Source organism: Vombatus ursinus, unplaced genomic scaffold (genome assembly GCF_900497805.2).
Source record: "Vombatus ursinus unplaced genomic scaffold, bare-nosed wombat genome assembly UNPS02014841.1, whole genome shotgun sequence".
Lineage (NCBI taxonomy): Eukaryota > Metazoa > Chordata > Mammalia > Diprotodontia > Vombatidae > Vombatus > Vombatus ursinus.
Genome location: NW_020954619.1, coordinates 33,597,518 through 33,609,432, shown reverse-complemented (window position 1 = coordinate 33,609,432; position 11,915 = coordinate 33,597,518). Strand labels below are relative to the sequence as shown.

Sequence of the window (11,915 nt, the reverse complement as noted above, 5' to 3'; positions counted from 1 at the left end):
AAGAAAGGAAAAGGACCTATATGTACAAAAATATTTATAGCAGCTCTTTTCTGGTGGCAAAGAATTGGAAATTGAGGGGATACCCATCAACTGGGGAATGGCTGAACAAGTTGTGGTATGTGATTGTGATGGAATACTATTGCACTATAAGAAATGATGAGCATGTTGCTCCCATAAAAACCTGTAAGTACATGAAATGATACAAAGTGAAATGGGCAGAACCAGGAAAATGTTGTACATGGTAACAACAATATTGTAAGATGATCAACTGTGAGTGACTTAGCTATTTTCAACAATAGAATGATCCAAGACAATTCTGAAGGCCTTATGATGAAAAATGACATCCATCCCCAGAAAAAGAACTGATGGAGTCTGAACACTGATCAAAGCATACTTTTTTACTTTATTTTTCTTGGGGTTGTTTGGTGTATGTCTTCTTCTACAACATGACTAATATGGAAATATGTTTTACATGACTACACATGTATCATCTACATCAAATTGCTTGCCTTCTCAATGAAGAGGGTAAGGAAAGAGGGAGAGAATTTGGAATTCAAAATTTTAAAAAAATGAATGCTGAAAATTGTTTTTACATATAATTGGGGGGAGGAATAAAACACTAAATAAATAAATAAAGCATGACAGAGGTGCTATGTGTTACTGCCACAGGCCTGAGCAAGGGAGAAAAAAATAAAGATCAGTGTCAACTTATGCAGGCTTAGCTGTATGTAGAAGGGAGCCAGATTGAAAAGGAGACATCTAGAAACTAGTTATAAGAGAGTGTTAGAATTTGTGCCCTACTGCACTGGAAGTGAGTAGACAAGAACACAGGGTAATTAAAGGCTGAATGAAGCAAGACAGCTGTTGCCGCTAGGGGTTGCTGTCATCCCTGCCTGACAGATAGGAAGGGTTTACTGCTTTACACTTTGACTTTTAACATTACATAGGGAAGCAAGGAAAGAGAAAGGTATCTAATGTTGGGTCTTTTTTCCAATTCAAATCCTATTTACTGATGCACATTTTCACTTTTTTTTTCCTGAATGACATTTTAAAAACTTTAATGTTTCATTCGTATGGACTGGAAAAATATTTTCAGTGTTGAATCTCACTATTTGCTTTTAAAGGGAGTGGATTATACACACATACAAACTAAATAAAGCTAAAGTGAAGATACATTTCAATATTTTATTCCCTAGACACACACACACACACACACACACACACATACATCTTCAACCTTATTGACTTTTGTGACAGCCTCAGTTCCTGGTGAAGGCTTTTAATTCTTGCCAGTGCCCTCCCTTTCTGGTACTGTACTTACACCTATCCCAATTAGATTCTCTGACTTGGAGGACTTCCAGCCCTTGCCCAGAAAGCTCCAATAAAATGGGAAACTGCTCAATTGATTGAGATTTCACTTTAGAAGGAAAAAAAAATTGAGGCAAATGCCAGATTCTCAAAAATGTGTCTAACTCAAATAATCACCAGCTTTCTTTCCATTTCAATGAATTCATTAGGCACTTGCCCAGTGTCCCTCAGGAGTTTCTTTTGGAAGAGTGTGCTTTTTAGGGCTTTATCAGGAGCCCAGAAATAGGGGTGACGATTGGAACTGGGATCAGTTTGATAAAGAGGGTTCAGCAAATGAATTGAAAGTGAAAAGAGCAGGGCAGAGTAGAACTGGGAAGGAAAGTTGTAAGAAGGGCTAAGAAGACCCTAGGAAGGGAGAAAAATATAATTAGGGTGCTTTTGATTCTCTTTAGAAATTGTCATTTGAAAGAGTCTTTAGAGACCATCTAGCCCAGCCCTCTTATTTTACAAGCAGGGAAACTGAGGCATAGGGAGGAAGAATGACTAGCCCAGTCATATTGTTAGTAAATAGCAGGGCTGGACTTCCGACCCAGGTCTTCTGCCATCTAGTACAGTGCCTGGAACTTAATAGGCATTTAATAAATGTTGTTGAATGGTCTTTCCACTATTCCAGTGATATTCATATTCTTCCATGAGCAAGACTCTGCTGAAAAATGTCTCACATTTTCCCCCTTCCACAAAATGGGTAAATTCAGTCAGGAATGTTTAAAAAAAAAAGTGAAAGGTGGATTGACTGTGAAATAATAATTCACCTTTACACAATGATTTGATGTTTACAAAGTGCTTTACTCACGACAGTCTTTTGTAAAGGGCAGTACAATCATTTCTGTTTTACAGACACAAAAACTGAGGCAGGGAGAGAAATAATTTGCTCAGGGCCACACAACTAGGAAGAGAATAAGCTGGGACTGAAACTTCTACTAAAAGGACTAGCTGCCGGTCACCTTGTAGATTTTCAGCAATGGTAGGGAATACATACTTGAATGAATATTCTTACCCTCCATTGTTATCTTTTTTCACTTCGTCTCATATCTTCACTCAGGACATGTCCCCACCCCCACCCCCTTGCCTGCGCGATTCAGTCTCAGCCCTAATATAGTTGTTTAACCTACTCATACCCTCCTCAGTCTCTGTCAGTCTTGTCAGGTAAAGTCCCAACCTAAAACGCCAAAATGAATCCCGAAAGCTGACAAACTAAGGATTTGGTCACTAACTAAAGCTGCTTTCGGTCTTCTATAGAGCAAGTCCCCTAAGTCCCACCTCACCCCTCCAAATAGAGAGATTTTAATCGACTTATTAAACGTGGAAGCAATCGATGAGCTCTTTATTTAATAGCCCTAAGATCTACATTTAGACATAAACAGATCCAGGTTCCTGGTAAACACTCTTCTCATCCTGTTACAAAGTGACAGGAAAGCAGTCTTGGGAAGGGGGGGAGGTGTGGAGAGAGAGAGAGAGAGAGAGAGAGAGAGAGAGAGAGAGAGAGAGAGAGAGAGAAAAATGTAAGGGGGGAGTTGGAGATCTGACGGAAGATACACACACAAAGGGGGATGAATATTTCAGAGGATTCTTAACGCGTTTCTAATTAAAGACTTAGGCTTTTTAACCCACTTGGGACTTGAGCCTTACGTCTTCGGGAGGAAGAATGAGAAGTGGCTGAGACCCTGCCAAAAGGATCTAAGGGGAAAAACTTCAGGCAACAACACTCCCAAGGTTGCCAAGTGGACTTTTATTGTTTTCCACCCACTTCCAAGTCGATAATATCAGCCTGAACGCAGCCACCTCATGCACATCCTATAGCCTATATAAGCAGAGGCGGCACCGAAGCTGGAATGGAGTAGTTTGAGAATCCGGCGCATGCACAGGGGGGGCCACCGGGAAAGTTTGGCTGCCGGTACTTGGGTCTGCTTCTGTCCTGTCTCGCTAGAACAGAATACAGTGGTCCGGCTTCCTCCAGCGGCTCTCGGGGAAGAAGAGGCAGGTAACACACCAGGTCTCAGCTAGAACTCCCCTCTGCTTTGGCAGAGTTCAGATTCCCAAGATACCAACCGCTTTGCAGGGGCGCCGGCAATCATTGGCAAAGTCTTTTTCAGGCTCCCCCTTCCTCCTCCCTTTCACACCCCCTGCCACCCTGGGGTGTGGATTATAGCGTAGGAGAGAACCTGGGGGATCCAAGAGGGTGCGCGGTCGGAACTCCAAAGAATCAGAATATGGACGCTTGATGGGATTGCCCAAAGCGAGACTTTGGGGGCGGGTGGAGATAGAGTATAAGGCTTCTTTCACCCCCACCCTTTTCCACCGCTTCTCCCACCCTCTCTGCCTCTTCTATCATCCTTCCCTTTTATCTGTGCTTGGCTTTCTTCTCCGCTTCAGCATCAGTTGGTGGCTCCTGAGCTGAGCATTGTAGTCTCTAGGCACTGAGGCATCAGCCGACTGAGGCGGAGTTTTGCTGTCAGCACCGCCTGCGTTGGGTGCTTGAGTCGGGAAGAGATATGGTTTTCTTTCACTCGAGGTCCTGGTTTTTCTGATGAAATCGGTGTCTTCGCCCCTCAATCCCCACTCCTTACCTTTAGCTGACCTAGTGCTGGGCACCGGAGAGCACGAGAGGCGGTTAGTCAATTGCGCGCAGGGCGCAACCTCAACCCCAGGAGCACGACCTAACTAGAGGAGAAGGGTGTTGCTCTTGAGGGTTGTTCCCCGACACCAAGTACTGGGCAAAAGGCTACTTTGGTCGGACCTCCCTGTATTGGTCTGCTTTGGCGTAGGGAGCGGGGAGGGGATGTCGGCATTACTTCGGTGTTCTGAATGGGAAGTCGTGCCTGACATACACACGTTATTTATAGAACTCCATATAAAACTATGCATATACACCTAGAGAAAAGCAGAGCGGTGTGGAATAGAGAAGAGTACTATAGTTGGAATCATGATTGTGGCACTTATTAGTTGTGTGACCACGAGCAAGTCAAGTCACCTAGCCAGGGCTCAGTTGTCTCATCTTTAACACGGCATAATAATACTCAAGTTACCAGTTCAGTGTTGTTGTCAGAAAGCTCTTTATAAATCTTAACGTGATACAGACGTGTGTCAGGAACTTAGGATCAAGGAGCTACTACTCCGACTCCCTCATTTTACATATAAGGAAACGGGGGGGGGGGGAGACAGATATTGAGAGAGACCGATTTTCAGGAGAAACTAAGAAATTATAGTGCTTATAACACTGATTTTTTTGGGAGTTTAGTCCATACTAATGTCTGATCACTCTCCCAGCTCTGCCTCCCAGAAAAAGCTGCCAGGCTGGGAGTCCCGTCCAGAAGGTACAGACAGCTTTCCACGAACTCAGTTGTGCGTGTGTGTGTGTGTTTCTGTGTATATGCGCGCACTCATTCGCCTTCTAGACTTTTAAGGATGCCCTTCCCCTCTTCCCCTCCCGACGCCTAGAGGGAATGTGGCTCCCTCCAAGCTGAGCGCTCTTGGCTCCTGAAATCCCTTTTCAGAGCGTGGCTCCCTCTCTGGAAAAGTGGGATTGGGTTCTGGAAAAGTGCAGCTCCGGGTCAGAAGCCCCAGATCCGCGCTGAAGCTCTGAAACGAGCGATGCTTCCCCCGCAAGGTGAACAGATTTTATCTGAGCCCTAACAGGGGAGTGGAAGGGGGAGTGAATAAACAAATTGGGTCATTTGGGCCATTCCCCCCACCACATCCTTCCGTAGCTTTCCCTTGCCCCTCGCCCTTTTATTATCCTCTCACTCCCACCCAGTAACTTTCTTCCCTCCGTTTTCCCCCCTTTCTTTTAGTGAATTAGAAGCCCCGAAAAGGTGAACGATTTCTTTCCTGATTCACTGCTTGGTTAACGCACCTCCCTTCCCATCTTTATGCTGATTGAAATGAGTGGACTGAGGCGTCCTGTTCTTCTGGGGCTGGCGCTGTTACTATTGACAGTGGGACCTTGCCAAGGGAGGACTGAACCCCGAGAACTCAAGGACAGGCAAACTCTCTTAAACTTAATCATGGAGATCATCCAGGAACTTAAAAAATACCATTCGGGGGAGGACAACAGATTGCAATTTTTCAGCAAACATGACTATACTTTGGGCAGGAGAGAAGTCACTGACTATGGAGTTTACCCTGATGAACAAAGAGTTGGTAAGTCAGCCTCTCCATTTATAGTAACTACATATATATCCCCCCCAACAAGTTTTCTCCTTTAAAAAAAAAAGTATTGAGCTTTGTATAGCAGAATATAGCACAAGAATTACTATACTTTAAAATTTCAATTTTAGTAACTTTATCAACTGTTTTTTATTTTTAAATTCCTAAGTGGTCAAGCAGACTCAATCTCTACCACTAACCACCACCACCACCACCCCACCCCACCCCCACCCCCAGCTCCCAATCTCTATTTCTTTAGTTGGTTGGAAGCTTTGCTGTTGAATTGGAAAGTTCCGCAGCATTTGACTTCTTTCTTTTCTTTTTCTTCCTTTTTTTTTTTAAAGACATCTCTTCTGTTTATTCTACCAGACAAAAACAGCACCCTTTGAGATAGCAACTTTTAAAAATGAGATTAGTAGGCAACAGTTACAGGGAGTGATAATTTCCTCACTTCCAAGACATGCAAGTTATCAGCACCATTAATTTCTGGACTGAATTGTGACTTGTCCCTTTAGTTAGAATGGAAATCTTTCTAGAAAAGCAGCTGCCACTGAGAAGAAAATATAGAGTTCTCTTTGTGGCAATCTCCAAGGAGCCCATTCCTTGGGAGAACCTCTGAAGAAAGCATGCAAGCTTTTAATGTTCTTTATGACACAATTAGGTCAGATATGATAAGGTCAATTTTAGACTGACTAAAGTTAGGAATAAATGAAGACTGACACCAGAGAGATTTCTAAACCTCAAAAGCCAGTAAGATTCAGATGGAAATGTTGTCTCCTTGAATGAAATGAGGTGGGAACTGAACAGCATTTGTGACAGAAAAAATAAAGTGTAACAAATCACACGCAATCATCACTAAGTCACCAGTCTAGAGCCAAGAAAATGAAAATGATTCAAGGTGACTAAATAAATAGGGGACAAACAAAGCCTAAGAAAAAGGCTGGATATCAATGAAGTAGTTTCTCTTTTACCATCTGCTAAAGACCAAGTACAGGCAAATCAAATGGACATGAGAAGAGGAAGGAGAAATGTAACTGGCAGTTTTGTTTCCTGCGAATTTTATCTTCTGAACCAAATTACACTTTCGTTTGCTCATTTCAGACAGACAACAGGTATCTGTGCACATTCCAGTCTTTTACTAAATGGACTGTTCAAAGATTATAAGAATGGCAACTAGGTGGTTAAGTGTACAGAATAGTGAATCTGGACTCAGTAAGACCCAAGTTCAAATCTAGCCTCAGACACTTACTAGCTGTGTGACCCTGGGGAAATCATTTAACTGTTGTCCGCCTCAGTTTCCTCATCTGTAAAATGAGGATAATAACAGCATCTAACTCCCAGGATTGTTGAGAGGATAAAATGAAAATATTTACAAAGTGCTTTGCAAACCTTAAAGCACTATGTATTATTACTACTGCTATTAGTGTTATTCTCAGGCTTTGTGCTCTAATTATTATAAATATTAGTTATTATTACCTTAGAGCCATAGATAAGAGTTCAAAAGGGACCTTAGAGGCCACTGAGTACAATCTCTTCATTTTGCAGATGAGGAAATTGGGGCATAGAAAGATCAACTGACTTGTGGTCACCAGCTAGTACATGTCTGAGGGAGGATTTGAATCTAAGTCATCCTGACCACAAGTTTGGTGGTCTATCTACTACAGCATGCTCCCTTGTGAGGGTATTTCACAGAAGAGACAAAGTTTAGTTTCCAGTTTTTAGTTTGAGAGGCAAGTGTCCATCCCAGGATTTTCAGAAGTGTGGATCTAACTGCCTAAAAAGTAGAGCTAGTTAATCTGATTTATAGGAGACCAAACATTGGCAACAAACTTGTATGCTGTGGCTTCATGGCATCCATCTTTCTCTTAAGTGTTTTAGGACCACACAAATACATGGGTGCTTAATGCTGCTTAAAAAGAAATCTGTGAACTGGACTGATCATCCTGTTGTTTAACATCTTGCATACATTAAGGGAGGCTAAAGTCTTTCTCATCACTTATACATTAGAAAGGCTGATGTAGATATTTAAGTCTGCCCACATTTAAGAAATCTTAGCAACCTAAACCTGAAAGAAATGCTACTCTCAGATAATATGCTAATCCTTTTCATTTTCGCAAACAGAAATTGTTCCCCGAGATTTGAGGATGAAAGACAAGTTTTTAAAACATCTAACAGGTAAGTTTTACTTGAATTTCTTCTACCCATTGACTGGTACTCTTATGCCCTGATGAACTGTCATGGATGATTTTCTCTTTCTCTGTTCCAGGTCCTCTATATTTTAGCCCCAAATGCAGCAAACACTTTCACAGGCTTTATCACAACACCAGAGACTGCACCATTCCAGCATGTAAGTGCCAATGCCTTATGCTGTTTAAATAGAGAAGTATATACTACAGAAAGACTGATTCTAGGAAATGGAGTGCATGGCCTTTGACTGAAATGGGCCTTTCTGTATTTCTTCATGTTTACTGAGAAATGTTGCTTTGCCATGACAGAATTGGACATGTTAGGATCTGATATGCTTAAAAAAGAATCACAGTAATAAAGGTAGTTAAGTGTTAGAGCAAGTAGTAGTTTATGTAGGAACCATTGACATTTGGAAGAATTTATGAGCAGCACTTAGGAATGGGATGAATCTTTGATTCATTCTCCATTTGTTTATGAATCCTGGCCTCTTGCCTATATTTGTATCTGCTCGAATACGAAAACCAAACAAACGTGAAGAATGAATTACTGAAGTGGCTGCTGCCAAGTGCTGGACTCTGGGGTGTAAATACCAGAGTAACTGAACTGAGCCATTCCGTTTGAACCGCAGTGGCCACCCCCACTGCCTTGTCCAGAACCTTCTCCCAGGGTTAGTCATACTCCCCCCCCCCACCTCCTCCCCACCTCCCCCCAGCCTCCTAGTACCTTTATGCTTTCTGGAATTTTTGGTTTCCTGCTGGCCTTCAGCCCTAGGTCACTCTCCTCATTGGTCCAACTTTGAACTCCATCTCTATCCTATTGGTTCCTTCCTGTTGCCTAAGTGCACAAACTCTTCCATCCCATGAAATTTCTCCTGGGATTTCTCTCCACATTCCCTACCTTACCCTCACCCCTATTTACATGCCCTATGTTTTAGCCAATCACTTCCTTTATCTTGACTCAAAATGTCTTATTAGGGTTATTAGTAGGCATAGTCAATGGTGAATAAAACCTGCTAAAAAGTGAAGAACAGGAGGAAAAACATTGGTTCTGGAGTAAAGGGCTTGAGTTTCAATCCCACCTATGATTGCTTTAACTACCTATGTAACCCTGGACAAGTTACTTAAGCTCTCTCTAACCACCTCATATGCAAAGGGAGTGGGGGTAGGGGGTGAAGAAGGGAGGCAGGGAGAGGTTAGACTTCTGAGAGCTATTCCAGTTTTAGATATATATCTATGATACTATGAAGGAAGTAAAAAAAAAAATTTAAGGTATAGGGAATTTAAAAACCATGGATACAGACACTAGAGTAGAAAACACCTTTCAAACTATTTTCAGAGAAAATCCAAAGGTGGTCAGATGGTCTGTTCAGCTGAGCAGACTACTGCCCTGGAGGTAACCTTAGCAACATTTCTGCCAAAGCAGCCAGCTCATGGGAAGTGAAAGCATTTATTTTGCACAGCATACATAACCCCTATAAAGCAATTCAGGATGCATGTCCAAATGGCCAAAATAAGCTATACTATAGGAATACTTCCTGTATCCATGCACAATTTTTCTTTCTTCGAATTGGCACCTTTTGTTTTGGTTGACCACCCCACTCTTGTTATTAGTATCAAAGTAATAGTAACAGCAGTAGTAATAATAACAATATCAAACATTTACACAGTGCTTACTATGTGCCAAGCACTTTACAATGGTTATCTCATATGATTCTCACAACAAGCCTAGGAAGTAGGTGCTATTATTACCCCCATTTTATATATGTAAGATGAGGCAAAGAGGGAATGACTTGCCTAGAGTCACACAGCTAGTAAGTAGATGTGGCCAGATTTGACCTCGAGTCTTCCTAACTCTAGGCCCCGGCTCTAGCCATTGTACCACCTACTTCTAAAGTCCTGTGAAGTCATGGATAGAAAGTCAGTTTTGTAGTGAGGAAAATCTAAGCTCAAGACCTGCCTCTTGATTTACACATCCTAGCTGTGTGAACTTAAGCAAATCATTTTGCCTCAGCACTCCCAGGCAAGTCTTTAAGGCCATATATCAGAGAGAAGGGGCTAATATGCATCAGTAGGGTGTATTTCCTACCCCTAATGAAATCAAAGTTCTAGAACACAAACCCAAAAACAAGAACAAAACTACATTGCGTGGAAAGTGTCTTGCAATCATTGGTTCATAAAATGGCCCTGCTAGGACACAACTTAAAGAGATCATGGATTCAACCACCTTATTTCACACAGAGGAAAATGAGACCCAGAGAAGTAACTGATTTACTCAAGATCCCAGAGTTAGTAGGGTCAAAACTAGGACAAGAACCTGGGTCTACTGACTTCCAATCCAACAGGCTATCCCCAAAACCATGCTGTTTCCCATTTTGCCAGCAATCCAGTTATCAGGATGCAAAAATCTTTGACAAAAGGCACAGTATGGTAGTGATTAGGCTGGAATAGAATTTAGCTGATATGAAATACAACATTAGCTGATCTGCAGAGGGAGGCACACTACTATTAACTTGTGATCCTGTCTCCCCTTCCTTACTTCTTGGAACCATTTTAACTATAGGCTGATCTTTAGGGTTCAAGACTTTTTTTTTTAAAAAGGCAAAGTGGGGTGCTAAATTCTACCACATGTTATATCACCAGAATTTGCAGCCCCAAATTTTCATGCAATTATTTAGCTGAGTCATGTCACACCACCCATGTACAGCGATTATTCATCATATAACAAAGTCTCCCATTATATATGCAGTGACTATGATCCATTAAAACCTTATTAAGTAAGCAAGGTCCTCTTGATGATCTGAATTACATGAAATGATTGGTTTTCTCAATGTATGAACATCAGTTCATAGCTGGCTGGCACACAGCCTTTTGACCAACCCTCCTGTCTATTACACATAATGGAAGTGAGAAGGTAAGGAAAGATCAGCTTCCTCCAATTTCACTGTAAAATCTCAGACCCCATGTTCTTAAACACACATAGTGCCCCACAAGTCTCAGTGATAAGCTTTAGCCTGTATAGCTTCTTTATACAGCATTTACCAGTCATTCTTCCATAATTATTATTTTATTAGGTCTTCATAACATGCCTCTAAGTTAGTAATAATATCACACATTTCTAGTGTTTTGAAGATTACACAATAATTACTCACAACCCAGTGAGGTAGGCAGTAAAAGTATTATTCTCACTACAAATGGGGAAACTGAGCCTGAGAGAACTGACTTACCCAAGGTTACATAGGTAAGTGGTAGAGACAGGACTAAAAACTACATCTTTGGCTGGCCTGAATAGTTAGAAGTACACTTAAGTTTCACCATCAATCAATCAACACACTTTCATTTTTATTTTATTAAACACCTATATATCAAGCATTCTGCTAGATGCTGGGGATACAAATCAAAAGTGAGATAGTTCCTACCCTCATGGAGATCACATTATAAGGGATACATGTTCCCAGTTAAATACAGGACATATGTATCTCCACATATATGCATGTTATATACATATGTATGTTATAAAAACACAAATGCTACAGGAGAAATTGTGTAACCATCAAAAATTAGAGCTAAAAGAGACCTTAGAGATCATTTATTCCAGCCTCAGCCCCATCATTTTACAGGCATAAAACCTTGAGAGCAGGGAGGTAAAGGGCCTTTTCCAAGGCCAAACAGAAAGTTAGTGGCCAAGCTAAGACCAAAATTTGGGTCTCCTGATGACCATTTTTGTATTCTTTCTACTACAACTCTTCCTGATAGTCACAACTCACTCACCTAAGGGAACTGTCTGATGGCATGTCTATCTATATCCTAGTTCTTCTTGGAGGCAAGCTGGGTCTAAAAGCTCTGTTAAAATTGCCAGATAGACAAAAGATTAGGCTACTAGGAGTGCCACTCAAAGAAATGCTGAGTATCTCATCTCTCCTCTGGGCCACTGTGATAGGGAAAATAGAGCTGATCCAATATCACTGTAGCATATGACATTTCCAAAGACAATTCAAATTTAAAATGCAAGATAAAGATAAAGATTTGTGGGGAATATGTGAGCCTGGAGGATAGTGGAAAGAAGGCTTAAGTAGGAATCCTCATTCTGACATTTATGAGTTGTATGATACTGGGCAAGTCACTTAACCTCTCAATTGGTTTCTAATTTGTAACCTTATCATTATTATGTAATCCTTATCATTATCCACTAAACCACACTACCTCTATAAGGACCAT

General features: G+C 41.4%; 1 protein-coding gene across 1 annotated transcript in view; it reads left to right on the top strand.

Moving 5' to 3' along the window:
* The first annotated feature begins 5,249 nt into the window (after positions 1 to 5,249).
* Positions 5,250 to 11,915, top strand: part of ALKAL2 (ALK and LTK ligand 2) — a 13,649-nt gene continuing 6,983 nt past the window's right edge. The window contains exons 1-3 of the mRNA XM_027840450.1: positions 5,250 to 5,508; positions 7,636 to 7,689; positions 7,781 to 7,861. Coding sequence (XP_027696251.1) covers positions 5,250 to 5,508; positions 7,636 to 7,689; positions 7,781 to 7,861 — 394 coding nt within the window. The remainder of the gene's footprint in view (positions 5,509 to 7,635; positions 7,690 to 7,780; positions 7,862 to 11,915) is intronic.